At 37.9% G+C, this 26,007-nt stretch overlaps 2 protein-coding genes across 4 annotated transcripts in view; both read left to right on the top strand.

Annotated features, from left to right (window-relative positions):
• insc (INSC spindle orientation adaptor protein) overlaps positions 1-18,874 on the top strand; it is a 67,543-nt gene extending 48,669 nt beyond the window's left edge. For all 3 annotated transcript variants that reach the window (XM_042496374.2, XM_088080220.1, XM_042496376.2), the window contains exons 7-13: positions 3,423-3,548; positions 10,594-10,765; positions 11,382-11,560; positions 12,174-12,240; positions 13,609-13,764; positions 15,695-15,771; positions 17,284-18,874. In XM_042496374.2, the coding sequence (XP_042352308.1) occupies positions 3,423-3,548; positions 10,594-10,765; positions 11,382-11,560; positions 12,174-12,240; positions 13,609-13,764; positions 15,695-15,771; positions 17,284-17,412 (906 nt within the window). In that variant the 3' untranslated portion in view covers positions 17,413-18,874. The remainder of the gene's footprint in view (positions 1-3,422; positions 3,549-10,593; positions 10,766-11,381; positions 11,561-12,173; positions 12,241-13,608; positions 13,765-15,694; positions 15,772-17,283) is intronic.
• A 4,686-nt stretch (positions 18,875-23,560) lies between these two features.
• LOC121950465 (ethanolamine kinase 1) overlaps positions 23,561-26,007 on the top strand; it is a 56,767-nt gene continuing 54,320 nt past the window's right edge. The window contains exon 1 of the mRNA XM_088080222.1: positions 23,561-23,701. Coding sequence (XP_087936348.1) covers positions 23,642-23,701 — 60 coding nt within the window. The 5' untranslated portion in view covers positions 23,561-23,641. The remainder of the gene's footprint in view (positions 23,702-26,007) is intronic.

Genomic DNA, 26,007 nt, shown 5'->3' on the forward strand with positions numbered 1-26,007 from the left:
GATGGTGTTAGTGCAGCAAGTACCAAAATGCATGAGTGTGAGGATAAATGTATTCCATGGGCTTCACTGAAGAGATGGGGATGAAGTCACTGGAAACAATAGAACTGCAAGTTGTTTGATGGGGAAGGGAAAGATACAACTGACGAGCCCAATGATCTGTGAAGAGAAAAAGCAGGAGGAAGAAGTCTGTAAAGATGAAACAAACAGAAAGACACTTCTACTATAAACTGATGAATGTCTGAATAAAACTGTCTGGTACTGGTAGTCAGGCTGGAGGCTTTCCTCTTATTGATGTCTGATTTAGACTGAATAAGGACAGATTTCTAAATGCTATATGATAAGCACTAGTCATAAAGTAAAGAAAATTTCCACATTTAGTGCTGCTTTATTTCATATCTAGTCGACTTTTACCACGCATATGTATAAGCAGCATTGTAAAGTTACGTAAGTTAGCTTTAGGAAAATAAATTGTGCTGGTTGTCACGTTAAGTACTTAATGTATAGTTACGTGCTTAACAAAAAGTTGCGTACTTAACATAAAGTTAAATACTTAATGTAAAGTTATGTAGATTAGGTTTAAGTAAGAAAGGCTATGTAGGTTAAGTTTAGGGATAGAAAAATGGGGAAGACGTGCCTTAAAATGATTCAAAGTTCACTTGGTTTCACACAGGACCCAAACACCAGTCACCTGGGGAAAGTCCTGGGTTTGCTTGACCCATTCACCACCCCAACCTGCCTTCTTACATGGCCTTTTGTTCTTTATATTATTTCCTTATACACTTTCATCATCCTATTGCTCAGCTGTACATAGCCCTCCAGATTACATGGCTTTCATGTAGTTCAGAATTCGTCGGTATATGTACAAACAGTCCATGTAAACAGCCTGGTACAAGTATCACTCAAATTCTGTACATAAACGTACATGCTGTTGCAGCTAGATTATCCAATCAGACAACCATAAAAATCTGGTCATTTCATACAGGTACATCATACACTATGCAAACATAAATATAGAATCGAAAAAGTCACAATTAAAGTTATGTTATGTACAATATATATGTTTTAAAATTAATTTAGTTTTGCAGTTTGTGAAGCACTAGTTTTGTGCAGGAATGTTTGCCTCATGTCAGACAGAATTGTCAAGTCAATACTAGGACTGTCAAACAATTCATTTTCTAAATCTTGATTTATCGCTGGATTTCAACAGTTTATATCAATTAATGCTTTTTGGGGGGCATACTGTCTAGGAGATGTGCAAAAGTTTAAAGTATGAAGTGTAAAAATAATGTCTGCAATGTACACAGATAATAGTACAGAAGGAGTAAAGTTTAAAACGTAATTTTTTAATGTCACAAAATATGACTATACATCTAAATCTCAAAAGCGCAGTAGATTCTAGACAGACCCATTCTTAACATTAATTTCAAAAGCTAACAATTGCGTCACAGAATAACAACAACCGGATCAAAAACCCCTTCATCCCTGCCAGAACACAACACACACGCTTGAATCAGCCTTTGAGTCTCTGGAGTTTCAGAAAGTTGACTGAAAACTGTCTGTTAGTGTTCGCCATTTTTCCAGGTATTTCAGAGCAATGTTGTGTGGGCGGCGAACAGGGAAGAGCGGTCAGGCTGGAGGGCAGAATGATTAGTCACTCCAAGCCCTGGCAGCATGGCCCTAGCAGCATATGAGACATACCAGCCCAGTATAATAGCCTTGTTAGGATAATGGTGGTAGTTACAGGCTTCGTCTTCCTCCAGGTAATTCTATCTATCTGCACGCTGAATAGAATTCAATACCTGCAAGTGTTTTTTGTCAGAGAGGTGCTTTGGTGTAGACATAGAGCCAATACAGGAGCTATTTTTGTTTGTTTACACCGGGCATAATCCAACAGAAAATGCTCAGCTATTATGGATAGCAAATCATCTTTTTTCAGCTCAGTGTTTTCCATTCATGAAATATGTATATTTTGGCTGTTTTTATCTGACATGATGAATTGTGCAAGCCATTTTGGTTCTGTGGTTGGCAGGCTTGCTGAGTAGAAATGGCCAAAACCATCGGTCATATCGGGTCCCGTGGACTCTTTAACACCAAGATGCTGCTATTGGCTCTCACAGCACACGTCTACTGTAGCACGGAGCAATTTGATCTGCACAATCATGTGTGCTTCAAGACAAGAGCCGATGATGACGTATGGTGTATAATTTGGATGTTTGGACAATAATGTCAGGTCTGTGGAAGCCTCAAAAGAGCTTTGCTTTCACTGAAAGTTGTTTTCCCAACAGAACCACCCTTTTTTCCTCACAAACATAGAAGTAATTGCAACACAGTGTCCACTCGACAAATAAAACAATAACCTTCATTTGAGAATATAACTTTTGGTCTCTTATCATGTGGTGTTGGTGGATGCTCTTAATGGAAAGGTCTTCCTAACTATTTTTAAATTAACAATGTATAGATACGCAGCCCTGTCTTCTATAAATAATGTTTATATATTACTGAATTGTTTTCCCAAATGTGTGGTGTCATTGTGGCCTGCAGTATATTCAGAGGCAAGAGGTTCTTTTTGTAAGTACTTATTTTATGTACTGCAGGGAGGTAGCTGGGGATGGATGGTGGACACAAAGTGCAGACAGTGAGACCAGAATTCAGACTTTGTGTAAAGACGTAAGTCTGTGGTTAAGTTTAGGCAATAGTTGCACTTCGGTTTAGGATTGGGGAAGATTACAGTTTCTGCTAAAAGTTTATAAAAAAAAATCTTACATCTGAAGTGAGTTATATTGTACTAAACCAACACTGCAATCTTTCCCACAATTGAATCAAATGCGGCTAGGGTCTAAACATAACCATACAAAAGTTTTATAATGAAGTAGTGACTACAAGCAGATAATGCAAAATCAGATATTTGGCAGAAAATGTAAGAAAAAATGTTGTTAATGAAAATGTAATTGATGTGTTTACTATCAACATTTGTTGGCCAGATATGTTAATAAACAACATTTCTTCTTTATGTTACTAGAAAATGTAATCCAGCTGGAATAACATGTTTTATATGACTACAGCCTAAAACTACAACTACAGAGCTATTGTGACAGCAGATTACAATAAACTATAGAGCTGCAGAAACTTACAACATATTACATAGGCCTAAAAAACAAATAATTATTCTCCCTTTTTGTGGGATACAATATTCAAATTTCCCTTTTTATTTAATGAATGTATTTTACAATCACATGAAGATATGTTTTTGCAAATAAGATTTAGCAGCTTTAGTGTATTCAGAGACACCGGATCAAGACCCACACTGTGAATGATGCTTGAAATGGACTGAACTTTTTACAATTTAGCATCAGTGCAGATTTATGAAGCACTGTAGATCTTTCATATTGCACAAACATCTAATAACTTTTATTCCTCCACAGGAAGGAGCTGTGGTTGCCCTGTTTAAGATCTGCAGGCAGGACCGCTTCAGAGACCTGTATGCTCACGCTCTGAGGACAGTGGCCTCCATCTGCTGTGTGGAGGAGGGCATCAACCAGCTGGACAAGGTAAAGCTCTGACAGTTATATCCATTATAAAACTTAATTTATCACTTTGAAACCTTAGAGAATTGGCCTGGTTTCTTAGAAAAACATGGGAAGAAGGCAATGAGCAACTTAGGAAGAAATTACTCCAAATGTAGCAAAAAAACAAACAAACAAAAAAAAAAACCTGTAAAAGTACAAGAAGCAAACCTAAAAATGAGTAAATAAGCTAATCAATACATATACTGTAATTTAAATATGTGCTTGATAAATAATAATACAAAAATAAATAAATTAGTTTCTAAATCTACTAATTTTTTTGCAACAAACACACAACACTTTTTGCCAAGTTGCTTATTGCCTTTTTTCCAATGTTTTTTTTTAATTTTTTTAAAGCAAACCAATTTGTTCAGCATTTGAAGGGCTCTGAATGTATCACAAGAAAAGGCATGCCAATCCAAGTTTCAAAGGGTTAATATATTTGACTATTAATGAGGAACAATGGCCACTTATCTACAGAATTTTCATTTGTATTTTGTGGCCAGATCAATTAAAATGGGGAGGAAAATGGCACACGTGCATCAATCTACATTTTCTGGTAATAGAAAAATGGTTATGTGGATCTTTATAACTCAGAGTGAGGGAAGGAGAAAGTGAGATGACATTAATCTCAACTAAGTACAGTACTTCCAGTAAAACAGCTTGGCTCCCTCCCTGCAGTCCAGACAGATTATGTTGATCAGCTGAAGTTGTGGCTCAGACAAGAGGTTGTTCTTCTCTGCAGCAGCACAGTATAGTCTGCACTACTGCTGGACATATTCAGTCATGCTCTCACTTTCTGTGTTATGACTGGGAGGTTCGTTTGTTTTCACAGTGAATATGGGCCAACAATGGCAGCAGCAGGAGTCGGGGAATAGAGAGCTTAACAGAAAGTTTGTGTTTGTGTGCAGTTTGTGATCGTGAAATCAGGAGATAACCAAATGAAAGGAGGGTTGTTGGTTTTTTTTACTGGAAAAATAAATTATATATTCCCTGTAATATGTTGCACTTAGAAAATATTTAAAATATCTCTACATTGTGTTCAACTTACCTTGGTTTAAATCTACATATGGAAACTTTTATGAAAATAGTTGCTCATCCTACTACTTCTTAAAGCATTTGTTAGGATCAGGCAGACAAGTTATCAGAAACATATTTTAGTGTACTGTTTAGCTGTAAAATGAGAACGTTTGTGACACGGCTGTCATGTTGGAAATAGCAGACCAAAGCAACACCCACCAGCCAGACACACAATTCAAGGATGCAACAGTGTAGAATTTGATGTTTGAATTTTTAGGCAAATTTTAAAGATATATAGAATGAACTGATTTTGATGCAATATCACTACTTTAAGCTTAGATGTTGTATTTTGTTTTGTGTCCTGACAGAGGCATTCATTTCACATGATATATGACAGAACCATTCAAAATCTGAAAATCAGACCATAATTTCTATCGTTTCTGGCCATGATGAATAATTTAATTTTAGAGATTTTAAAAAGAAAACTAGTCTTTCAAACATGCCTGTGATATTTTGGGCTCAGAGGGTATTTCAAATATACACAAAATACAACCATTTAAAGTAGTATGGCCTTGCCATAAGCCAAAATAAAATACATGATTCCCTCCCCAGTGTTTGAAAAAATATTTTATGTACTTCCCCAGTTTTGCATCTCCGATACTCCCCTCTTAAAAATAACAGCCCCTAAGGAGACCGATATTGCAGGTACTTCTAGATCTTCTACAGGCAGACTTTTTTTACAAAACGCAGTGTAGAAACTAACAGGGTGCTGGTCCTTTGTTTATGTCTCATAATGAATAATTGATGTTACATGTGGCACTTTTACAGTGTCTAGCAGGCAGCATTTGACACACACACACACACACACACACACACACACACACACACACACAGCCTCTGTAGCTGTATTGTTGCTTTTTTTGGGGGGGGGACTTTTGGCTGCAGCAGTTGAGTTCTCCACTTTTCTATTTACTTGATTAAATTTTCATGAATAAGTTCACCAAGTTCAGTTACCTCAGGGCAAGGGGAGCCGCCATTAAACTCTCGCTGTATAATTTAAGGATTGGAGACAGTGAGAAAATAGGCATCTTACTGTGAACTGTGCTTATTTCCTGATGACAGAATTATACAGTACACACTAAAAGATGAGTCATGATTTACAGTGTGTCTCCGTGGTGCACAGAGATGAGATCATTATATTGGACCTCCTGACTGCTGAAGCTGACAGGTCAAACATTTAGACCTGAATGACTCCACGCTGTGTTTGTGAAGAAAATAAGGCGAGACAGGGAGAGAGGAAGCTAATGACACATCCTTCTTTGTTTGTCCTCGTTTGTTCCCTGTCGAGAATTCAACCAAAATAAACAACAGACGCACCTGTCTCAAGCAAGCGTTTACAGAAAGACAAATATAACCTGATTCTGGCTAATAATGATGCCACAACGGCGTCTGTGCTCACATATAGAGCAGCTGGGACAGCGTGAATCATCCAAGTGTGAAAACTCTTTAACGGGAACCAAAGTCCGCCCCAGATTAGCAGCCCCATCCCGGGAGAGAGGCTGTCAGGCAAGTCTACGCTACCAACCGCTTACCAGCGATCACTGAGGCTTGAGAAACACAACTGTCACTGTTGAAGGGTGATCGAGAAAAGGGGCCGGCATGCATCTGCACTGCTCATTGGTGGATTTACTGTATACCAACTTAGTTTTATCCCCAACTTGAGCATTATCTAATCATAACATGGTGAATGGAAAGAATATTGATTAGGATTGCAGCTGCTCCAAATGAACAAAGAAAAAAGAACTTTGAGGTTTAGTGACGGCAATATTGTATCAGACTAAAAGTTAAAACTTCTCAGCACAATCATGTTTTTATGTGAAAAACATCAGACTTTACTGAAAAAGATTAGCTCTAGAGTATAATTCTAAAATGTTGGATTTAATTTGCATCATTTGATGCAGCGTAGGAAGTAGACAAGATACAGTAGCCTGGATGTGACAAATCAAAGAATGAATATGATAAAAAAGCTGCTTTTCTGGAGTATGTTCGGAAGTGTTGATGTTACACATCTTGACACGTTGACATGCATCAGTCATGCTGCTTGCTTATGTGTGCTGTGGTAGGTGTCCACAGAGTTGTTTTTGGACTGAGGGGGTGGTGCTGCTTCCCAGCATTGGACAGTTGTTGGGTGTGCCTTTAGAAATGGTGGCTGTCTGCTTGTAGATATTAAACCTCACTAACATTGCAGCTCTTTTGGAAACTTTCTCTTACATTAATGGTCCAGAGTGTACTATTTAAGGGGATGTATTGGCAGAAATTGAGGTTAATATAATAGGAATGGGGTTTTTTTTGTGAACAATCACCAGGAAATAATAATCATGTTTTCATTATAAGCCATTTATAGGGTTAGGGTTAGGGTTGACCACAAATATTGCCATGTTGAGTACCATGTTTCTAAAGTAGTCCAGGATGTACAAAACAAAAACTCCAGATATAGCCATTCAAATTTTTGTGTCGGCAGTTTTAATAAGAAGACATTCTGCGATGAGCAGCGTTGGAGAAACACTGATTTGTGACATGAAATGGCTTTATTCAGTGTATTATTGGATGGAGATACCAGGTCTGTTGTTTTTAGAGAGCAATCTAAATCTTACACACTTTACCTTTAAGAAAACATCCTTGAAATTTGTTTCTGAAATCATTTGAGTTGAGAAATAAACCATGGAGTTGCTGAATCTGTCTTTATTTTAGATCAACAACAGTTAGTATAAATGTTTTTTGGGAGCTCCAGATGTGGTCAATTGTGCTTGATGCTCCTGATTTGCATGAAGTTGCCTGGATTCAACTTTACGCCCAATTTCTTGAAATTCAGCACTGCACTACTGTTATGGAATGCACCGTTGCTTACATAGTCAATGAATGCAACATGAAAATGACGGTACCTGTTACACATACCACTCCTCTTTAGACTGTCATGAGGGCTACTCCAGTACTCCAGATCCAATCACACCAGAGTACGGTTTAATCACAAGAAAAGGGCTTCCTGGAAATACACATGCAAGCTATTACCTAGTTCCTAAGATAAGATAATAATAGTAAAATAAGAAAAACTACTTCAGTTCTAGACGCAAACCACATATATTACATATATACACTACAGGAATACAAAACTCTTGTACGTCCTTTTATTTGGATGGAACGTTTGGAGTCAGCAGGGATGCTAAACTCAGCCTCACAGCAGAGGTAAAGGTAGTAAAGTTGGTAAAATGGCCAGGTTGGAAACCCAAAGATTTATGCATGTGGCTGCATGAATATATCGAGTGAGTTTGACTGTAGCTGAAGCTGCAGCTATACCTTAAAACAAGGCAATGTCCCAGGATTCCAATAATAGTGTGCTCCTGCTCCCAGAACAACAAATGTCCTTTTTTAGGGAAAAATGTTAATCCATACTCCAGGGTGCTTTATTTTAGCAAACAGATGATTTATGGGTTTAAAAACTAAAGACACTTTAATAACTCATAATTGCTGCCTCTTTGCTAAGTGTTCATTCAGTGTCAGCTGAGGAGAAAAGTGACACATTTAATATGTGGCCACGTTTAGAATTCTGCACTTTTGTTCCTAAACATAATTTGTTTTCTATGGTCACAGGCTAAAACATTTTCAACAGGATGGTGAAGCAAACACCTCCCGTGAGCAGACATGGTAAACTTTGTTGTGACTCCAAAAAATGCAGTAAAGTTATTTGGCGTCGGCTCAGAGAATAAACTGAATGAGATACATCCGGTGAACGGTAAATGAGGAGTTGGGGAATATCCTATTTTAAGGAGGGAGGAGGTGCAGGTAGGGATGAGGGTGGGGGGAATATAGGGAGGGGGGCCATAGATGAACGGGGGTGCGGAGAGTGGATTGTTCCACGTCAGTGGGTCGCGATGGCACAGTGCTGCTGACGTCCACGGAGACAAAAATAGGGAATTGGCCTGTGAAGCTCAGTGCACTGATGCTCGTCAGCAGATAAGACTGACAGGTGTGGCGGGCTGAGAGCTGACGGTGTGCCTCACTCTGGATGCTCTAAAGTTTTGTTTTCAAGAGTGCTGGCTGGTGCCTGAGCATCAAAAATATTATTTTTTCTTTCCCATAAATAATAGCAGTAATGACTGTAGTTGAAAAGTGACATAGACAGAAAACAAAATGTTTCTGGTGGATACAATATAGGTGTCCATCACCACCATGGAAAACATAATCCTGCAGTTTCAAATTAAATTTGAATTGATAATATGGATGGTTTCCAGAATGTGTGCTGATTTTCAACACATTTAAACATAAAAGACTGGATAAGAACTACATTGACAGATGCAGAGTAACACTCAGCAGCTGTAGTGGTGAAGTGTAACTAAGTACATTTACTCAAGTACTGTACTAAAGCACAAATTGTGTTTATTTTGGAGAATTTCCTTTTCATGTTACTTTATACTTTTAAATTTAAATTACCAAACAGTTTATACAAGAGCAGCTGCAATGATTTGTTGATTAATCAATCGATTGCCAGAAAATTGATTGCCAACTATTTTGATAAACATTTAAGTCTGTTTCTATTTTTGTTTTTTTAGGGGTTTTGTTTGGTTGCTTGTTTGCTTTTTTTAAAGAATTTTCTGTATTGGATACTTGGATTTAATACTTTCAGTACTTTTCCTGAATATACTTACTCACTTTAATTAAGTAAGTTAAATATTTTTAGGAGTTTAACTTGTATCAGAGTATATTTACAGTGTAGTATTAATACTTAAAAAAGTATTAAGGATCTGAATACGTCTTCCATCACTGAGCCGCTGTGGTAAAGTTTGTATGAGCTGTGCAATACTGCCCCCAAGTGGAAGAAAATCATTTTCACGTCCCCATATTATCCTGAAGTCTCTACAGGCACAACCAAACCTGCACACACAAGAAGCACAAACACACAGATGAGATAAATATGACCTCCTGGCCCTGAGTGAACTTAACTTCAAACATAAGAGGATTTCCTGCTACTCTAAAACTCTGAGCTCATCCTCAGCTCTGATGATGCACACACTCTGGGTCAATGCCAGCCAGACATACAAGAGTTTTCTGAGTCATTAAATCAGAGTGGTGTGTTTTAATTGTGATGGCTTTTTACGGGCAGAGCTGTAAGTTTTAGCCAAGCTGACACCATGGACACTTAACTGTCTGTCTGGACGGCCAGTGATGCTGCAGATGTTTTGTCATCCCTGCAGTGTTGAGATGAAATTGTAAGTGATGTTTCAGTTTAGCAATCAGGCCTGCAGACAGATCCCACTGAAGGTAATTTGTTCTACTGAATATTTTAATGAATTGCTATATCTACTCTCGTTCTTTGCATCTTTCAGCTCTTTTTTTTAAAAAAGGCCATTAAATCAGACAAGTTATAAAATGTCAAGGACGACACAATAAAGTTCAAAACCTGTTTTCAGTGTGGTCCTTGATATAAAAAGAATAAAGACGCAGGGACCCAGATACCTATGTAACGTTATACTTGATCCTTAAAACGTTATATAAGGCCTTAAAAAGCATTAACCCTTTGAAACCTGGATCGACATCAGTTTTCTTGTGCTGCATTCAGACGCCTTTCACAAGCATTAAAACCTTTGACACTTGAGAAAATTCATTTGGTTTCTTTTAGAACTTGTAAAAATTGACAACGAGCAAGAGATGGCTCACAAATTGCAAATTAGGAAAAGGTGATAAGAAAATTTTTTTTTTTTTTTTAAGTTTTTTTAGTTTTGTCCAGGAAAGTCTATTTATTACTTTAAATATATATTTAAAACTGTCATAGATGTAATTTCTCTGATTTTATTTATCTTCTTACCCTTTTTTTAAAAAACTTTTTTTTTACTCAAATTGCTTGTTAATTTTGAATAATGTCTTGTCAGGTTACTCATTGCCCTCTCTGGCTACCTTTATCACAGTTAGCCATATTACCGATGCATAATGTGTATTTATGTTGTCTGATATTTAGGTGGATGGGATCTTGTGCCTTGCTGACATCTTGACTGATGAGAGCAGTGTGGAAGCAGCCAGGGCCGAGGCAGCGGCGGTTGTGGCTCAGATCACCTCGCCTCATCACACGTCAACGCAGCACCTCGCCAGCTTCCTAGAGAGCATGCACGACATTGTCACGGCCCTCATCAGTAAGTGGGGGTGGCACTGATGATGAAACCCTGACCTTTCACTCATAGTCGACCTGACCAAGAATTGTTTGGAGAAACAGTTTTTTTTTTATTAGGTCAAAAAAACAAACAGTTGGTATTCATTGTAAAGAAAGTTACAATACCTGAATTTATTGTTTATTTATTCATTTTATTTAGTTTTTGTTTAAAAGTGAGGAGTTTCAGACCTCCAGTAGTGTTATGAAACTTTATGGAAAGTTGGGCAATATGCAGTCCCTCCAGTTGATGTACAGGTAAAAATATGTTGCAAAGGCTGTGAAGAAGAAGCTAGTAAACATGGATTCAAAAAATGCAGAGTTTAAAATAAAAAAATATAAGAAATTGTACTTTTTTTCCACCATTTTAACATTCCACTGCTGCACACTGCTGCTCTCCCTGTCCAAATTAAAAACTAAAGGTTGTTTACAGTATCATGGCATTAGATCTCTATAAAGCTCAAACGTCTCCCAAAACCACGCAGACAAATGAATGCAAGAGCAAATAATGTGTCAGTCAATCAGTGCACTTCTTTGCTTTGCATGTGTTGTTGTGTTATTTATAACCACTGTACTGAATGAGTGATTTCTTACTCTCTCAGAGTTGTGCGAGAGCGCCTCCTGTGGTGAAGTATTCCTCCTAGCGTCTGCAGCCTTGGCCAATATCACCTTCTTCGACAGCATGGCCTGTGAGATTCTGCTCCAGCTGAATGCCATCCACATCCTGCTGCAGGCCTGCAGAGACCGCCAGAGGGTTGACACACCTTACTCCAAAGACCAAGTACACATCATGCACACTTTTGCACAAAACTGTGCAGCTCTTCCACTTTAGCCCCTTGAAATCTGAGCAAATTGGCCTGATTTCTTTAAAAAAAATTGTGTTGGCACTGATACCTGGCCCAAAACAGATATAATTTTACATATTTCTTACAGTTTTAAAATATTTTCTATTGTACATTTTTCTATTTTCTATTATATTTTGTGACTTTTATGTTGTATTTGTTTAAGTTATGCATTAAAACACAAATTCCTTGTATGTGCAAACCTACATGGCAATAAAATTGTCTCTGATTGTGACATTTGCATTTGGGTGCTGGTCACAAAATCTTAAGTATTATAAATTACAAAATAATAACTTAGTAATGAGTACTCACAGCATTAACTTATATTGAGGGTCCAAAGGTTGTGATCATACAGGGCAGCTCTAACAGTAGCTGGGAGTGTGTTTGGATCAAACCATTGTACCAAGAATTTAGTTTTACTACATGGTATATACTGATACAGAAAACAGTTTGCTTTTTATGTGTCACTTTCTGCACTTAGGATGGAAAAAGCAAAAGTACATGTTTCAGATCATTCATCATGTTTTTTTACTTTTATCTTTTTAATCTCAGGTAGTAACAATCTTGGCAAACCTATCAGTACTAGAGCAGTGTGCCTCTGAAGTCCTGCAGGACCAAGGTAAACTATTCTACAACTATTATTTGTAATTGAATGCCACACATTATTATTTTTCATGGGCAAGACTGTTGTTGGGTGAAGGGCATACACCAGCATTTAAAAATTAAAAACAAAAAAACTGTCCAGCTTACTGTAAATGAAAGTCTGTGGCTGCAATGCTTTGATATCCATGTATCAATTAAGCTTTTTTAACTTACTATCCAAGTGCCTCAGATGCTTTTTATTCATTATTATTTATGATCATTATTATTTAAGACCACAACCAAAACCATGGACATCCAACAGGAGTAAGCTGGACAGCCATCTTTTTCACTAGACCACTTGACTACTTACCCTATCCTTGAAGAGCACCTTTTTTTTTTTTTTACTTCAACATCCCTTACACCAACTTTGCTGACCCAGTGCAGTACTCTAAATTTCTTCTTCTGCACCAAAAAGAATCAAGTGTCTCACTATTACCCATATGTTGTTGTAAAAGCAAGAGAAAAAATGGTGTAATTCTACTTTAATCCTCAAGATGGCAGCATCAGATAATATCAATAAAGTAGCCTGGAAAAGCTGAAATAAAATATCAACCCCTGAGAATATGCATTTTTTGAACAACTGGGGTGTATGTAAATTTTCTTTCAAAAACATGTTTTTTATTCCTTTATTTTACATATTAATATTTTCTGCTATTCAATAAGAGTCTATCCTGTACAATCTATTCCATTGTCTCTATGTTTGGATGAACGAGACACAAAAGTTTTCCATAAGATTCTCGGTTATTGTGTGAGACAATAATTATTGCGTCAGAGAATAATTACAATAAAATAAATACAATTGCCAGAACATTTTTTTTCATTTACAATCTGCACAATGCATTTAGAAGTCAGTTCCTCATAGTTTTTGTCCTGCAATTGTCCAAAAGCTGTGAATCTCAGCATATTTGAAGGAATTTGTGTAACCACCCAAGGACTGATAGACTGTGCTATTTTTATTTCATCTTTCTTCTTTCTTTTTTTTGTATTAAGTGGTTCTGAACTGTTGATTTTTATTTCTAACTCCACTTTTGGAGAAAATCCTCTCTGACAGTAATGTGTGTACCTTTCTAATTCACCTGAGCACTCTTTTGTGTCTGAGTCTTGTGTAACTTCATGTTTCTAACTCATCTACTTGTTTGCTTTCCTAAGTTTCTGCCTGAAGCAACTTCATGAATTTCCTGTCAGCAGGAAACAGACAATCTCTTAAAGTGTTGTAACTTCAATGTAACTTTGGTAGTGTCTTTTTCTGACTGTGCTATTTGTTGTGTCTGTCCCTTTCCATCGTCTCTGACGCCCTTCTTGGCTTCTTGCCTGGCTATTCTCTACTGCAAATCATTTCTTTTAGGAATAGAGCGTCTCCTGCTGCTGCTGGGAGAAAAGCCGTCCTCATCCAGTCCATCAGAGGGTGCTGCATGCGAGCGCGTTCAGCAGAAAGCTGCTGTCACTCTGGCTCGTCTGAGCAGGGACCCTGATGTGGCCCAAACAGCCATCCAGCTTAAAGGTAGTGCAGAATTTCATTTAAGATAAACAAAAATAGTGCTGAAAAACAAGTGGTATAAAGAAACCGGGTAAACAGCAACACAGACTAAATAGTTGTTCACGGGAATCAGCATAGCCAGAGAAGTTTCAGTCAGTCAGTCAATATCTGCCAACATACTGCTAGATGTAACAAAATCTTATAGGCTATACCCTCAACGAGAAAAAAATGTCTCACAAGACCATTTCAAAGGCCAGAGTTCCTCGTACTCTAATAAATACATGTAGTATATGTACTTCAGGTGCATTTTCTAGAGGCCCTCTTTGTCTCATGGGAAGCAACTCTCTATGAATGCTCCATGAATTCCCATAATATGATTAGTGGAAAGTAACATATATTTAGCTCCAAAACAGAAACCAGAGATGTAAAGTACTGTTTTTATTTTAACTAAAGTAGACGTGATATAATATCTGTTTGAAAAATATATATATATGCACTGAGATGTATATAGTGTATTTGTTCTTGGGAAGGAATTGTTTTTTCCACAGTACCACACAAAAGACATACAGAGTGCATATCACAGACATCTAATACAAAGGAGACAAAGACATGGATTGGCAGGGGAGTTTAGCGTACTTACTTAGAGCTCCTTTGACTGGGAACAAGGCTCTTACTGAAATGGGCCCCTCTGCACATCAGTAGTCTGAACCTGCATCAGACCAAAGCAGAACAAGATACAAGTGGAGTGTATGATCTGGGTGGAGAGATTGTGAGTTCTTTGAAGATCAGGGATGAGATGAGTTGACACAATGAGCTAAAAGTTTGCTGGCTAAATGAGTTTTCTTTAAATGAAGAGTTAATTCTTAATGATGACTTTGAGAACATAGAAAAAAACAGAGGCACCTTTCAGGAGAACTGACTCGATAACACTAGGGTACAGAAGAAAATTAAATTAAAAAAAATTGTTACCCATGAATCCTTTTGCGGTCACATTAAACTAAATCACTGTGCGGCACCTGCCCATAGCACAAATTTGTGAATGCTGGGATGGTTAAAGAAAGGCTCACCTTACTCTGGCTCTGATTGGCTTACCTTTACATTCTTACTCTAAGTATCACACTCCTTTTTGCCTAAACCTAACCAAACCAACCACCAAAGGTGACGACTCCTAGCCACTTATAGGGAGAGTTATTCCTTCGCTATCCTAGGCTTTGTAAATTTGCACCCATAATGGCAAGGTGCACAGATTAAACTGTGATCCAGGGCTAACTTTAAACCCACATTAGAGGAGATTTAAATTTAAAAACTTCCCTTTTGAGATTGACTAAGCAAAATAATAATTTCCTATAAGAAAGGTGAGAGACAGCCTCAACTCAGCTTGACTTGTATGATGATGATGATGATGATGATGATGAATGTTTGTCAAGATAACGCTTCACCAAGGAAACTGTTTTGGAGCTGAACAGGAAGATTGGGCCAAATGTCAAACATGGTAGTGACAGAAATATTGTGCTGTCGTCCTTTTTTTATCTTCTATGATTTGGCAGTATTTTTCTATTCAGTTTTTCCCAAAATGGGGCAAAATTTGAGCCTCTCTGCCAGGCCATCATCAGTATTGTTAAACCCCCAGTATTATTAAACTGAGATTAATTTTGGTGCAACAGAGCTGTGCTTAATTTTAAATCTGGATTTACTAATTTTAAATGAAGTTTAACTAAACACTGACTAGAGCTTGATTAAATTAATTGTTGTTGGTGCAACTCACTGACTTTAGAAAATTTACCAAATAAACAGTCAGAATTTAAATGTAATGGTTCCTCCCTGAACATGACAAAAAAGTGGTTTTACTCTGAATGTCTCCTGAACATCACTGCTTTCTCTGCATCAGCGTTGAGACTTGATATATCTAAGAAAGGGGAGAGCTTGTAAGTGATTTTTTCTCTGTTGTCTTTAGCTGTTCCTCGTCTTATTGAACTGTGCCGCTCCCCTACTGAGAGAAATAACAGTGACTCAGTGCTGGTTGCTTGCCTGGTAGGTATAAAGTGTATGTGTGTGCATGCATACCTTTAGATATGTGTAAATGACTCCATGTCCTGAATACAAATATGTCATTCAAACTGCCTTTTTCTGTCGTGCCCCCTAAGTACTATACATTTCCAGCTACACTCGCTATACAGCACTTAAATGGTAGGGCGTTATACTGCAAGCCTGCATGTGTTACATCGGCGCACCAAATGGACTGTCCAATTTAATTACATCCACAGGGCAATATCTGAACATTGAAAACGCATCACAACCTCAGTATCTTTAAGCCATGTTGAGATAGCTGACCGGTTCACATCATCTCAAGCATCATATGTTTAAATATGTGCATATCATGAATAATATCCATGCTTGTACTTTATCATTCTCTCATTCTGGTCATAATTATTAAGACCAGATCGTAGGGTCGACGAGGGGATTTGAAGCCCATAATGTTCAGGAGCTTAATTGGGCTGCTGCGCTGCACTGAGAAATGCCCTCCTCTTCACTGTACCCACACTTGTCAGTCTATTCAAATTAATGTGATTCTATTTTATCCTTTTAGCCAAGGGTCAAGTAGAGCATTTGTGGGTGTTGAGTTTTTACCTTCAAAGGGTGCTGAGCTTTCGCAGATCATTTGTAATCTTAAATGTAAATGTCGAAGGCTCTCCCTGCTGAATTGGCTTGAGACGTCACACGTGTTACTCGTGTTCTCTTGAAAAAATAAAAATAAAAATCACGTGTTATTGAAACAGGTACGACTAAATTCATCACAGTATCACTACAGAATGGTTTTTTTTTACTGTAACAGATACATAAAGGTTTTTCTTTATTAATGTCAGCCCTTTGAAACATGAGCAAATTGGCTTAATTTCTTTCAAAAACACGGAAAGAAGGCAAAGAAGAAGAAATGGCCAAAAATGAGTAAGAAATTGGTAAGAAGTACGACAAAATTACCAGAAAATGAGTCTAAAAACAAATAAAAGCCAAAACATGTAAACACAAGACACAACACACAAGTATCTTGAAAAAGTTTTAAAAACTGCAATAATTTTGTAATTGATTTTAAATATGTTATTATGATATATATAATTATAGTTTTTCCCTGGCTTTTTGCCCCCAAAACATTTTCCCCTAGCTTTTCAAAAATAATTTTACGTAATTTTACGTTTTTTAAATTTACTAATATCTTTTTATGTGGGTGTTATTTCTTACCAAATTGCTTAATACCTTTTTCCCATCTTTTTATAAGAAATCATGCTAATGTGCTCATGTTTTACAGGGTTAAATACTTGTGAAAGCTGTCTGAAAGCAGCACCAGAAATAATGTACACAGTTATCACAGTTGTCTGCATGTGTGATTGTTTATGTATAAACATGATTTTGATGCATGTATTTACAGCAGTACATCATGATCTGTAATAATGCATGTGTCTGTGTGCCTTTTGGGTTTGTGCACATACATACTAATGTGCAAATCTGTGTGCGTGTGTGTGTGTGTGTGTGTGTGTGTGTGTCCAGGCTGCCCTGAGGAGGCTGGCAGCGGGGTGTCCAGACAGCATTGAGGCAACAGACCACCAGCAGCTGATCAAACCGCGACTAGTCGACTCTTTCCTGCTGTGTTCCAACATGGAGGAGAGCTTTGTATGACGGCCTGCACGGCGAGCACTCATAGTGGAGAGCCGAATACATGTACAAGGTCACATATATGTACAGTTTCATGACACAGAGAGAACTAACGAGCAGCAAAACATTGGAGCTTTGATTTGTCACTTCCTGTTTCCTGAGAAGATTTTTTATTTGTCTAAATGTCGTACAAGACAAGAATTTGGACAAATGAAGTGAAACTGTATCGTGTTGGACAAACGCAGAAGACTTCTATATGTATAGAAATGTGATGCCTAGTGCAACTGTGTTGCCTCTTGGTAACCTGACCATTTTGGGCCATATACACAATACACACAATACATTTTTTTTACTTTTCTGGAGTTGAGTCCCTTTTTCCGGGGCCTTCCTCACATGGTTCAGCATCATCAATTCCCTCCATAATAATGGTATGAAAATTTCTTTTTGTGTCATTTTACAATCTGGAAAAAAAGAGAAAGAAAACAGATACACAATAGTAGATGACTAACATTTCATTTTAAAATTTGTAATGTAATTCGCTGATAATTTAAGTAATAGATAATTTTTGCAATGCAAATGGTGCCTTGAAGCAACACCATACATTTATGGAATCCCACCATGACAGTTTTTGGTACAAAACATTTTTTGAAAATGTCTTTAAATTATAGTTACTCTATTTTATGACAAAACAAAACATTACAAACATTCTTTTTTACCAACTGGAATCATTATGCATACCAAGAGAGTTAACTGCAATGAATGTGTACAATTTTCTACAAAAAAAAAAACAAAAAAAAAGGCATATTAGTGTATTGTATTCTGCTGGGAATTTCATATCAGTGACTCTATCAGTAATTATTTTGTATGAGTAGGTGCTTCTTTTTAAAAATGAAAGTATAACCTGTTCTAGAATGAAACACTTTAAATGCTACCACTGTGCAATTTATTTGTGCGATGTCTGATGATATTGTGTCCAAAGCATGTTGAGAACAGAGAAAGAAATATGTGATAGCCTTTACATATGTGATAATACAATGAAATGCTTCTGAAACTAATGCTCACATGAAGTATTAAGCATTTGAATACAAAAGATATACATCTGTTTAGATATATTACCTTTTTATGTTTTCAACAGGCAGTCACTTTATTTGGATAACCATTTACAATTAAATTATTACCTTCAGTTTTAACTTTTTACATGTTTTCATGGTTGCTATTCAAGTACTTACATTGAAAGGGCACTATTAGTATTTAAAATGTCTGACGGAGGCTTGTGGCAACATGATCTATTTGTCCTGGTGTACAATATGTTGTTAAAGTGCATTGTATGGCATGTTGAGTTATTCTCTTAAACTTATTTGCCATTGATATCAAATATTATATTTGCCACTGGAAAAGGAATCTATTAAATGGTCTTGGTGTATTATTTAAAGAGTAACCATTATTGTGTGCCTTGCACGGAATAAAGGCAATCAGTTAATGTTCAGTTTATCATTTGAGTGAAATGCTGCCATATGTGTTGTCACAAAGCTGTACACTTGATTCAGAACTCAGAACATGAGCAACCCACAAGAACACGTAGTTAACATGGTGAAGAATCCAGACACTAACACAACCAAATAGAAAATCAAAGGAGTACTACATCCCACATCTAATTGTGAAACATCCAGAGCATTTCAACCAAAATAAATTGGCTCAGAACCTGAATACTTGGTAAGCTGGAAACAAAAAATAGCTGGTTTTCCTAACGCATTCTCATCCCAAGTCGTCACATATTGCCCCTTTGTCAGTGGACTTCTGTGTCTACATATTACTCTCTAAGTATCCTTCTGCATCTCCTGTTGACGTTCCTTTAGGCTGCTACAAATGCTGGGATGTCAACAAAAGCGTGTGCTTGGATTATACTACAAAAGCATGTAGTTATGTTTAGGCAACAAAAGTGCATTGTTAGGTGAAGAAAGAAACATCACATTCAGATGGAAAGTTAATGCTGGACTCCTGCATGAAAGTCCACATTTTGTTGGATCCATCCATCAACCCTTCTGTCCTATTGGGACCTTTGTGCTGCTTATATTACATCGTTATCGACAGTGTGTCAACCGGACTCCATCCAGCAGAGTATCATGCCAATGTGCTAGGTTTTGTCTGGCTGCGTTGTCAACTGATGCTGACCGTCTGCATTTCATGCTGTAATTTAAAGTCTTGAGTCTTATTTTCTACTCCCACACCCCAACTCCTGCAATACAGACTGCATTTCAACTGCTGTTCATATTTATTGTGGTCAATGGAGCATTGCTACACCACCACCAGTACAGCAGGCAAACACCAAATTCAGAACAGTCAGCACACAGTGCCACCTTATTGCAGTGTGAGTGCAGTTGGGGTCCTTGCAGCTTAAGTTCCTCGGAGGGCCCCCCCAACCTCCAGGTATCTCAGAGGAACTGCGCTCTCACAGTCTTTCTTCTGCACAAACGCAGGCATGGGGATGAGAAAAGCCTTTGAACAAGGCTCACAGAGAAAGAAAGAGGCTAACAGACAAGAGGAGGTGGACCCAAAGGTCTACCTGTTGGTCCTCCGTGAACTGCCAGGTCCTCTCAAAAAAATAAAAAAATAAAATAAAACCAGGAGGGACATTTGCTGTAAGCCTCAAACTTTCCAGATAAACATTAGGTCTCGTTGGGAGGAGAGAAGAGTGCAGCTGTGTGCATTAGAAAAACTTGTCATCAAAATGTCTGCTTCTCACATTGAGAATTTATTAATTCACAATGGATTAGAGAAGGGTTCTTAAACTGTAAGTGTTGCAGAGTTTTCACAACATTTTGAGTGATTGGGACATGATGTAGTGAGTGATTACAAAGAAATATCTGAGGGCCGATCTGCCAAACTTGTCCTCTGTATTGTCATCTCTTTGATAGAAACACTCAGGTTTTTTTTCCTCCTCCATAAGCCTTCCTGTCCTTGGAGAGACAATTGAGGGTCTTCTTGCTTTCTCTGTAGCTTCTTTTTAACCTAAGGGCACTTACGCTGAGCCTGGACTTGTTACACTCCAGCCCAGAGTTGAGACAATTGAGCTGCTTTGTGTGTGCATGAGTGTGTGTTGTCCAGCATACACGTGGGACTGTGTTCAGAGGCCTTTGTGATAGAATATGCTCCTGCCTCGCTTTGTTGAGACCCAATGAAATATGTATTGACGCAGAGGAGAACTAAACAGACGGCCTAAAAACACAGGTTCCTTTGATATTGTTTTGGTCCAACCATGACCATGATGCCGAGTATTGTAGCTCTGGGTTTTTCAGTTTTTCTTAGTTTCTGTGCTTTTCAACTTTAATTTTCGTCCCTCTCCATCTTCCTCTGCAAGTATGGTGTTGCCAACTGTATTATCAGAGTTTCAAGGGGGTGGTTAGATAGTTAAAAAAAAACAAGTTTAATCTAATTATGCAGTCAATAAGGTCTCTCATGAACAGCTATCAGAATATCAGCAGTATCACTTATAATATAGGTAGTACACATTACATATAAAACTCGATAATAAAAGGGCATACAGTACCCCAGTCATTTTCACAATGTGAAACCATAAATCACAGACACTTTGTGTAAAAAAAGGATCTGAGGCCTTGTAGTCTAATGTAAGAAGACACTCCTCTGTGACTCCCGTGAGATTTTAATATTTTATGGGTCACATCTTTTGCTTTTGCCACTGAAAAGTTTGATTCTTTTTCTTTCAGAGGGCCAGAAATTAGTGAAACTTCTTCCTCTTCTTTGAAACTGCTTTCAGAAGTTGATACATTAGTCTTTACTTTTGCAAAAACTCACAAATTAGGATGAAATAATTTGGCCAAACTTAAAAGTCAAATGTCTTTGGTCAAGAGATGAAAAGTGATGCAAGTCTTCACACATTTACTGAATGCACCCCTGTTTCCACTGTTGGGCCTCTGATCAAGTGTGTCTGAAGTCCAGCTCATCAGTTGACTCGTCGGACACATCGTTTGCGGTGTTATGATATGCCCCGCATTTTTTGAAACACTGGCAGTAGCGATGTAATATAAGGAGTATGAAGGTGCCTCTAGAGCAGGTGGGAGGGTTGGTGGATGGATCCAACATGCAGGAGTCCAGTGCAGCATAATCCCACCATGTGCTTGTGGTGACATCCTGGAACATAAAGAGCAGACACAGGAGGATACCTATACCATAATATGTAGACGCGGAAGTCCATTACAAAGTGGCAATTTTTGACGACTTGGGATGAGAGCGTGTTGGTTATTTTCAAAGTGCCCCAAAAAGGAGCGGCTCCCTGAACAAGGACCAATTTGGTAAGCAGGCTGAAGTCCAACATGGTGGCTAAGCAACGTTTTGCTGTTGATGGGGGTCAGCAACAAAACATATTTTAGCCACACTAGAAAGGCCCTACAGAAAATCTCAATATCAGTTTGAGTGTGCACTATACTTACAGTATTTTCACTGCTTTACCTTTCCTTCAGACTGTTTGTTTCAATGGGGAAGATGTTAACAGCTTCAGTTTCCCATCGCTGCTCTAGTTACCACCAGACTCTATTGATAAAAACAGTCATTTTAACTCACTGAACATGGCAGCTGCTGCCCTATCGCTGCTTCAATCAGATAGCTTGTGTTTTTGTATTGAATGACTTTGGTGACTTTTGGTGAAGTAACCATTTAAATGCCAAAGTCACACAATAACACAAACAAACTGACTGATGGAGGCAGCAGTAGACCAGCTCCTGTATTCAGAAATGCTACATCACTGTTTTTCCCAGTGGAGTCTGGCTTTGGAGAAAGCGTCATAATGGCTTAATTTTCCCATAGGTGCCTAAAATATGTTCTCTTGTTTGCCTTCTCCACAGAAGACATTGCTGCACTTCAGCCTGCTCCTCCAAACTGTGCTGACTGCCATCTAGTGTATAAAATAAATTTACTATTGATATGTACCTCATACAGCCCCACTACAAAAAACAACCAAACAAACAAAAAACAACTGAACATTCACTTTTAAATGAAACCTTAATGTTCTCTGACCTTTGTCAAAAACGTCCACATATACATACATCACAACGATCATGAATACCACATCAGTAGGTTGTATTATTCATATGGATTATTCTTGTAAGCACTATGCTACATAGCACTACTACGCTGTATTTTGCAAATAGTATTTACTTTGGGACAAATTAACAAAGTGCAAATATTCCTTGCCTCTGAAAAACAAAGGCAACATTTAAATTGCACATCTGCAGCTGTTCTGTTGCTGCTGAAACTATCTATTTCTTTGTTAACAGAAAAGAGAGCGCTATTACTTACATGGATCATGTTGCCTCTAGAATTCACTTCACACTCTCTCAGCTTCAAACTCTGTGAAAGTGTAAAACTAAAAAGTTTAAAGACACACATAAACCCCAGTCCAACATTAGCATCCTGCTGCAGCACATATAGACCTCACAGTGTAGGCTAAAGACTAATTATGTCTCAAGTTTTGACACCTGTTGGACAGCCAATTAAGAGAGTAATATTCATGTTTGCTGATATCGCTAGTCTAGTCCCCAGCTGGCTCCCATTAGAGGACCAAGTGGAGATTTTAATTGGTAAAACACACACAAAAAAATGGCCATAAATTATTATCAATAGTTTTGCATTCAAAGCTTTTGGCTAAAATCAGTGGAGGGTAAAAGTTTAATGCCAAAAATGTTCGGGGGTTTGTGTATGGTGGTCATATGGCTTTATCTTGTAGCTGCCATGCACCAGTGCATCAGAGAGTCTGAAACACTTGTTCTGGGGATTTTTTTTTCTGAATGGACCTTGATTCTGCAGAAACATAAATACCAAAGAAATGCTACACAGTAAAAGGTAATCACAACTAGCTGAGTAACTTGAATTTTTCATTGGTTGTTGTGAAGCAGGAGTTCATTTAACATTCATAACATAAAAAATAATTATGAATACCTCTGTGTGGTATTGGAAGTATTTAAATTGAGTGTCATGAAGTGACAAAGTTATTTTGAAATATGGTTACTGCCTGAAAACACTGGTGACACCAAGTCTCACTCAGTCTCCCACACAGAGAAGCTTTTTTTTTTTTTTTTAATTTTTTAGCTCTTCCACTGACCTGCAGGTGGCGATCATGCACCAATACATGCATAAATGTTTCAACAGAGACAGGGAAGAAGAAGACTGCAAGCTAGTCAACATGGATGCAACCAATGTTGGATTAAAAAAAATCAGAAAACGGACTTGAAAATGTTTGATGAGAGAGGAAATACTTCCAAAATGTTTCCCAGAGCTCAAGGACACACAACAGCCTCTGGTGAGTAAGACTGAATGTAAACGTTTTGTTACAATTCAGTTTTTTTTCCCTAGTCTTTGCTTTCAAGTTTACAAAACAAGCAACAAATGACTCTTGAATGCTCAGTTCAAAGATATGGTTTGAATAGTGTTATCAGCTTGTAAGTCAAGGACATGGAGCTACAACTTAGTCTCTGAGTAATCATGTTTTTTTCTGCCTGTTTGACTTGGATTCATCAGCTGTGAGCCTCAGCAGCTAATTGTACAGAGCAGAAGCCAGTCAGTTTTTATTAAGTCACTCTGTTGTTGCAAATGGGACCAAAATGTAAAAATTAGGCTTGGACAGTATTTAGTAATTCATACCTTCCTGAAATTTTACTGGGGTGGTATGGTAAATGACAGTTTAAGTTAGGTTAAGTTTATACAAATAACATTTTTGTGAAACAGGGCTGCTCCTTAATGCCATTTGATAGAGAACTCACTCTGGGGCCACAGGGAGCCTAAAGAGGTGAACATTGTATATTTATATTGTTTCAGGGTGAACTGTTCCTATAAAACTGATGATTGGGGATGCACAATAATATCGGCACAGCATTGGTATTGGCAGATAATGCTTTAAAATGAAATATTGGCATAGGTCTGAAATGAGCATTTCTGCCAACTGCTAATTATGTGACTTTAATTAGTTGAAAGAGGTCAAATTTTTCGCTGCTTCTGTTGTCAGAGTGGTCTCTGGGAGAGCATCAGCCAAGCTTGGGGATTAGTTTTATAGTTTTGTTTAAACTCTGTCACACAAGAACAAATATGGCATGTTTTACATGTAAGTTTAAGTAATGTTATTGTTTTGCCCAGTAAATGTGTACACTTTGAAAAACATTGTGTTTTAGGTCTGCTTCGGCCACTAGTGGGCCGTTATGGTACGAGTAGACGTAATTTCACTACAGGGGGAGACTTGATGTTCTCTGCAATTAGTTCAAAAAACATGTACAGAGTGTATCATTGCACACATCTGATCCAGTGACCTTTTTCCATCCTCCAGTAGCGTACTGTATGTAGCCGACAGAATTATGGCAAGCACACCCTATTTTTCAGACAGTGTTTAGCCATCACCCAGTCACTTTTCTTTACAGCTAATTTTGACAAAACAAAATGCAGCATTTAAAAGTCATTATGATGAAACACAAAAACATTAAAAGAGGCATCTACATGTTGATTAGTGCTGAAACTACCACAAAAGGGAGTCAGGCAGTGCGCAGTATACAGTAAACTTTACTTTCACAGACCTTCAAGGTAAAACAGAACCTGTTTCTTCTTTGTGTTCAGCAGCATTCCTGGTGGACTGCCACGAATTTATTCAATTGTTGCTTGAGTGCACCTTAATTTGTGCGTGCCAGGCAGGACGGTGGGAGGTCGCTCTGTATGGGTCAGAATTGACTCTCAAATAAATGCTCAGCAGCAAGGCTCAAACAGCTCCTTTTTGTCCCAAGACGTGTGGCCTTGATAAAACATTCAGCACATTCAGGGCTGCAATTTATTTTTCATGCCGTAAAGTAAAGGACAAACAATGGTGATTACTTTTCAGTGACAGAGAATGAACATTTTGAATCTTTTTCTTTCACTGAAATAACCATGGAGCGTGGTGTGCAGTAGCTCATTGGAAAGAGGATGGTGTGCTTGTGGAAGAAGGAATGAATTAATGAAATGTGGTGATTAAAATTTGAGCAGCCACAGTCTTGTTAGTGTCAAAGGGTGTTTTTATTAAGTCTGTGTTTATGCATTTCTGTGCTTGTGTGTGTGAGAGACAGACAGAGATAAAGAGAGACACTGCTCCTCTTTAGGGACTGGGGCATTTCAGCAGAAAAACTGCCTGGAATATCACATAAGAACTGGGGTTGGGCAGTATATGTATTTTATCCATTACAAAATCCACATTTTTTTCACTTACAGCTGGTAAAATAATCATCTGTCTACACAGACAGTTTTTGTTTTATGTGTCCAGGTGCCGCCCCGACACAGTGCAGGTAAATGAACCTGCATAACTAGTTTTCATTGGAACTACAGTAATTAAGTGTAAACTGATTTAAACTGTTGATAGTGTCTGTGAATTATGTAGTTAATGGTTGTTTCTTTGTGCCATTCTTGTGAACGTGAAATCTCAAGAACGCCTTGAGGGACTTATTTCAAATTTAGCACAAATGCTCACTTGGACCCAGTGATGAACTGATTCGATTTTACTGGTCATAGGTCAAAGGACAAGGTCACTGTGGCCTCATCGGTCTCATTTTCATGAATGCGATATCTCATAAACATCTTGAGGGAATTTCTTTA

This window comes from Plectropomus leopardus, chromosome 7 (genome assembly GCF_026936395.1).
Source record: "Plectropomus leopardus strain MGB_pleo_1.0 chromosome 7, ASM2693639v1, whole genome shotgun sequence".
NCBI classification, from domain to species: domain Eukaryota; kingdom Metazoa; phylum Chordata; class Actinopteri; order Perciformes; family Serranidae; genus Plectropomus; species Plectropomus leopardus.